General features: G+C 33.4%; 1 protein-coding gene across 4 annotated transcripts in view; it reads left to right on the forward strand.

Annotated features, from left to right (window-relative positions):
* Window positions 1-6,461, forward strand: part of Phf6 (PHD finger protein 6) — a 54,122-nt gene extending 47,661 nt beyond the window's left edge. Inside the window, exons 10-11 of one of the 4 annotated variants that reach the window (XM_027947004.2) lie at window positions 2,861-2,990; window positions 3,328-6,461. In XM_027947004.2, coding sequence (XP_027802805.1) covers window positions 2,861-2,990 — 130 coding nt within the window. In that variant the 3' untranslated portion in view covers window positions 3,328-6,461. Of the gene's footprint in view, window positions 1-2,860 lie in introns of all 4 variants that reach the window. The other 3 variants (XM_071606332.1, XM_071606333.1, XM_071606334.1) reach the window with 3 other exon arrangements.
* The last annotated feature ends 274 nt before the right edge of the window (window positions 6,462-6,735 follow it).

Consider the following 6,735-nt stretch of genomic DNA (forward strand, 5'->3'; position numbering starts at 1 on the left):
GGTTGTGGCTCAGCAATAGTGTACTCACCTAGCATGTGTGGGGCCCTGGGTTTGATCATCAGCACCACTTAAAAATAAATAAAATAAATGTACCCAAATAAATGTGTCCAACCACAATTAAAAAATAAAATTTAAAAAATGTTTCTCCAATCTGCTTTCAACATGGATTACAGACAGAGACCTTTCAGTTCAAATGAGAATCTATATGCAAGTAGTTTGAGGAGAGAGGAATGGGCAAATAGGAAGGAATGCAGAGGGATATTTCTGTATAAAGTGGCTTCCTTATCTTTTAAATATGGCTTTCCTTCCTTTACCAACCCTTTCTGGATTCTGACAATATATTCATATTAAAAAGGCAAGGGAGGAGTATGTTTGTTGCCTTCATTGTCTTTAAAATAATTTAATATGAATTTTTTAAAATGTCAGTTTCCCACCATAAAATAGTGAGTTCTGTGACAGCAGGGATCTTGTTTGACCAACTGACACCTGTGACCTTGGTGCCTAGACTGGTAAAAGACACTTAAGCAACTATGGAAAATATTCTGCAAATGGAAAATCATTCCATAAAAAGATCAAAAATTTTCTGACAACAAGGGACTTGTTAATTTTAGATGAAACCTTTCTATTCAAAAGATTTTTCAAATGTACACCAAAATAGAATGGTATGACAATTTTCTCTATCAGCAGTTACCAAGTTATTACCACAGTTGTTTCATCTATTGTTTTTTTCTTGAAGTATGTTAAAGCAGAATTCCAGCTCTCTTGTTCTTATCTCTACATACTTTAGTATGCATCTCTTACAAATACGGGTATATCTTACAAAATCAGTGTTCCATTATCACATATTATAAAATGAACAATTCCTTATTAGTATTTTCTCATACCCAGTCCATTTCCACATTTCCCTACTTGTCTCGCAAGTGTCTTTTTAGATTTGATTTGCTCAACTATTCAATACATCAAGGTCCATCCACTGCATTTGACCTGTCTGCTAAATCTATCTTAAAATAGAGCTACCCCTAACTACTCACATTTTTTCTATCTTCTTGAAGAACCCTAATAAGTTATCCTGTGAAAGTCCCACATTGTAAATGTCTGCTTGCTATTTCTTGTTGTCTTTAACTTATTTATTCAACCTTTCCCTCCATATTTTGTGTAAACAATAAGCTGGTTCAAAGGCTTAATATGATTCAGGTTATAATTTAGGCAAGATGCTTCATAGGGATACTATATAAGGAATCTAACTCTTGACATTTGAACTTGTGAAATACAAGACGTAGTTTCCAATGTGCATCATTTGAAGAGTAAAAATTCTCCATAGCTCTTTGAAAGTTATTGAAAATGTTTTAAGACTCAAAAATGAGAAAAACTGGATTGAAGTAATTTGTTAATATTGTACTCCCAACCCTACACCCTACTCTTGGCTTTTATTCTACTCAAATATTAGACCTACTTTAGATCATCTATTTGACATGTGAATTTCTATATAATCTTTTATCCATTATTGACCACAAGAGGGCATCTAGTAAACATTTTCTAACCATTGTTCCATTATCATATTGTGTGTAATTCACCTAAAACTGAGCTCAAATCAGCCCACCTTTCTCTGATTCTACAAAATCATTTATATTGCTATTTTTATTAAAAACTTAAATGAATTTCAGGTTGGGGATCTATGTAGCTCAGTGATAGAGGGCTTACCTAGTGTACATGAGGGCCTGGGTTCAATCCCCAGCACTGCAAAATAAATAAATAAATAAATAAATAAATAATCAATTTTAAGGGGCTAGGGCTGTGGCACAGTGGTAACATATTTGCCTGGCATGTGTGATGCACTGGATTCTCAGCACCACATATAAATAAATAAAATAAAGGACTATCAATAATTAAAATATATATATATTTAAGAAAATAAAATAAATTTCAAATACATAGCATATTATATCCAAGTAAAAGGTTGTTGAAACAGCATGATACCAAAGAATCACTCAAAAGATTTTCAGTGGAGAAATCTGGTCATCACCACCACCTTAACCAAATGATCAAGCATCAGCATCACTAATAGCAGAAGGTTTGAAATTACATGCCTCCTGCAGTATGCAGGATCACCTAAAAAGTGACTTGACTGAAAAACAAAAGTTAAACCTAAAGCTAATCAAACCCTTAGACATTCTTCCCATTTAATATAAAATATAGGGTGAGAGAACCAAATAAAACAGTATAATCACAGTGTGATGAAGTTGATAAGCAGGCTGGTCTGATTCTGTCCAGAAAAGTCAATGTTGTGAGACAAAAAGAAGTTGGAGGGACCAGACTAGAATGAGAGAGACATAGCCTAATTCAATGCAGGAAAACTGTTGGATGATTCATGAAGGTATTCTAGTATAGGCTAGGACACCAGTGATGAAAAGACATTTGAAGATTTTGAGAAAAATTGTTTCATTAGATGTGAGCAGAAAGTATCAGTTCATATAGAATATATTTCTTGATATGTGACTGCAAATTATGGATATGAAACAAATTCATAGAATTTGATTATTCCTTATATATACCCAAAAGGTGTATTTTTAAGTTGGCCAAACACCTTGCTTTTAATCTGATTGTCCAGAATGAGGAATTGCCTTATGATAACTGTCATCATAAACTAGAGGTTTTGAGATAAATGTGTTATGTCAATAATACTGTGTTTTCCTACCTTGCAGATAGAAATGGACCTGTAAACAATGATAGGGTATTTTTAATTGGAATGAGGAAACTCATATTTTATATGTGCTCAGACTTTATCTGCTAAATACGATATGAGTGTATTCTCATTGAAAATGACAACAAATTTTGAAATTTTTGTTTTTTCTCATTGTAGACTGTATTGTAAAAATCATAGTGGAAATGATGAGAGAGATGAAGAAGATGAGGAACGAGAGAGTAAAAGCCGGGGAAAAGTAGAAATTGATCAGCAACAACTAACTCAGCAGCAACTTAATGGAAACTAGGTATGAATGTTAATTATATGGGATCTGTTGTCAGGATACAATACACACTTGATAAATAAATACACAAGTAATGGTATGCAGTAAGATATTTTAATCCTATTATGTTTAGTTAAGAGCATGTTACTGGAATGCTGAGGATTGTGTAGGCTTGCATAGTTGTTGTTTTTCTTTTTTTTAACTAGCCAATTTTGTAACCATAAAAACAAGCTATCTACTTTATCAATAAATGTAGTTATAATGTCAAATTAGTAAGATATTCTCACTCCTCAATAACATTATGTTGATTGTATTCCCCTCAAGCATCATATTTTACATATTTTTATCATCTTTTAAACAGGTTCATGGGACAGAGTTAGAAAACTGGGAATGAATAAGACATCCATAACTACTATTCTTTTTTCACTGTTTTCTAAAATTAAAAAGGGTTTGTAACTTTTTACTGCCCAACTCTTAGATCTTTCATTGAACTGCCTAAAAACATCTTGTTTGTTTTATGAGCCTTCACTAGACGGCGAGTTTGACATGTTGGTATTACGTAGCTGTAGTTTGCAGTTTCTGGGAAGCAATTGAAACACTATTAACCCTGTGTGTAGTGTCAACAGTTAAAGCAGACATTGAAATGAAGTAAGCTATATTTCTGGACTGAACAAAGTTCTACTGTTTAGAGTGTTTAAGTTTGTTTAGTGGATTCATGCTCAAGGGAAACTATAAGCAAATTTTACTTTACAATGCAAACATGCCGCTGGTGGCAACACATGGTAATTTGTGGATTTTTTTTTCACACTCAAGTAATGGAGGCTAGAAATGAAGAGAACCTTCTTTTTCTCTTGGCTTTGACAGCACATGCTAAAAATCTCTTCCAAGAAGTGTGCTGAAGCTTTTCATTTGGTTCCTGTTAACGTTGTTCTCACTGACCAGCATGGACTCGGGCAACTGGTGATTATAAGCTATGAGCTCCAGTGCTTATGCCAAAATTCTCTCGACAATACACTGCTTCTCTTTCCATGTCATACAAAGAGCTTCTGGCAAAATGATTGAATCCTTTCATGTTTAAACTAATATTTGGCAACAGCAAATTAAACCTCTTTCTGATTAAGGGGTTACTACTCGCTAAGGACTTTAGACACCATGTCTGAAACCCATTCCTCCCAAGTGCCCTGTTGTGTGAACACTTCACATATTGGCCCAAAGTATGTAAGGAGGTCTCGTGTGTTGTAGGAGTAAAAAACAGTCTTTGCAGAAAACAGTATTTATTTTTAATTTTGTGACCACTATTTTAGAAACTTTATTTAATATTTGTAATGTTTTCAGTCATTGCTTTTGTTATCTATTAAATAGGCTTTGGGGCCCTGCTCTTTTTCTGGCAGGGCTCAGTATTGTTTTATTCATCATCACAATTGTTGATGAAAGCCTAAGAACCCACCCAGCTTTTTAGAAAGGATTTTTACACTGGCATTTCCAGCTAGTGATATTTTCTTCCACTTCTCTGCTGAAGCACATTTATATGTTTCTTTATGGCAAAACCAAAAACAAAACAACAACAAAAAAACTTTAGTTGTGGTCTGCCTGATATTACCATAGCACCTCAATACCAAGGGTAGGATTCTGATTTCTGAATTATTAGTTAACCTACCACAGTAAAGCAGATTTGCAAATAAGAAACAACATGCTAACTTGACTATACATTGAGATATTCTGCAGCTGATAGATTTAAAAATGTAACAGGTGGAAAATTACACTGTGCTTAATGACTGAATTTTTAAACTGCTAGTCCCTTAAGATGTTTGTCAAGTGTGTATTTACACATTTCCTTAAATCAAGGGACTCTATGCGTGCTTTATTTTAACCATCTTTATTGTTATTTTTAGAAGGAAACTAGCTTTAGTAGTGGATTGCCCTCCATGTTTTCTCTTTTTGCTCTTAATCTGTCATCATGTGTATGTGATTAATTTTCAAAGTTCATCATGACTTGAAGTGCAAGGACAGATCTAAATGTTGTTTACCAAGCTATGTGACTTTTCCCAAAGGATCTGTACTTTATTTCCTTACAACGGCTTGAAAAACCATTATTTTTAAAATCTTTAAATCACTGTGTCTAGATCATTTTTACATTGTGTGCCATAGAACTTACCCACGGAGAAACAGAGCTCCTTCATTTTTGGACAACTACTGTAATGATGTTTTTTTTTAGGAAAAATGGAAGGTGCCAGGGGTAATCATGGCCAGTCAATAATTATATAAAGGACTTCAAATACTATAGCTGTCACTTGATGGATTTGTTATGTAGTAAAATGTATGACTTTGTATGGGTTTCTTCAGCCCTTTCTCTGCCACTAGCAACCAGAATAGCACTTTACCTTTTGGTTGGCTAGATAAGTGGCTGACTACCTGTTTTTCTCACTGTGGTGTGATTGGCTAAATAATCTTTCATTAAAATTGAAATGTAAATTGCAGTCACATGAAAAATCACCTTGGGTTGTAAACCTCCAATATTTTGATTCTCTATCCGTGTTTTCATCACATGCTGAGTAAAAGTGCCTTACAATGTAAAAATTGTACAGTACTTATGTTCCCAAGTAGCATCATCATCTTCTGGGTAGTAATTCCATTGTGGTATTAATATTTAGATAAATGGACCTCAGCAGTGTATTTACTGTACATCTCTTAAGTCTTTAACTGTAGTTTTAATAAGCATGACATTATTTGATAAGTATATGACATTTACATCATTTCCAAAAATACTGCCATTACTGTCTTTTATGCATATTTTAGCCTGAAATTTTGAAGCATCTTTTTCTTTCTTTCCTTTTTTCTTTTTTTTTTGTTTTATTTTTGTTATTGATATTAAACAGTGTAATCTTTGCAAGCGTATATTGAAGATTATTCTGGAGCATTTATTGCCTTACCAGAAATGTTAGTAAGAAATGTTCTTTAGAGTAGAAAGATAGACTTGAGTTTCTATACTTTAATAAGAGCTCTTTGTTCCTGGGGGGAGGTGGGTGGGGGGTGAATTTTACTTTCATCTCAATTTATTAAAACCCTCAACTGAAATAAATTTCATTTCAAGGATCAACAATTTTAGACTTTCAGATAGTAAATGCTCAGAAGTACATGCTACTCAAGATATTAAGAGATCTGTAGATCTACTATTGAATCAGAATCTATGTACTTGAACAAATGTGTGAATCTCAAATGTCTCAAAGCAAAAGAAAAAGTGTTCTAGAGTGTTGTTGCTTTTTTAAAAAGCACTAAAGTTAGACCAAGGTATAGTTTTGTTCTGAAAGACATTTAGGTTAATTGTAAAGATAAGGAATGCATCATGGGTCAAAAATCAAACATTCCTCTCATGTTATGTATATTTTGTTCCTGTTATATTGGCTTTATTTTCAAAATTGTAGTTTGTAGTATTAGTTTCCTTTTATTGGTATTCTTGCATATACTATTCATTCAATAAATGAGTTATGACTTTCATATTTGTATGTCTTTTTTTGTGAAACATATAATGAAGTTTATTTGACACCAGGTATAATACTGTGTTCGTTTTAGTATTGCTTAATTTTAAGGTGAAATGTCAGAGGGGTTAGGGATGTAGACCAGTGGTACAGCACTTAGCATGCTCAAGACCCTCAGTTCAGTCCCCTGCACTATGAGAGAGAGAGAGAGAGAGAGAGAGAACACCTGCCTCAAAAAAACTATTGTAGGGGAAAGAAAAGTATGGGAAGAAAAAAAGTTAATTCAAATTCAC

Source organism: Marmota flaviventris, chromosome X (genome assembly GCF_047511675.1).
Source record: "Marmota flaviventris isolate mMarFla1 chromosome X, mMarFla1.hap1, whole genome shotgun sequence".
NCBI classification, from domain to species: domain Eukaryota; kingdom Metazoa; phylum Chordata; class Mammalia; order Rodentia; family Sciuridae; genus Marmota; species Marmota flaviventris.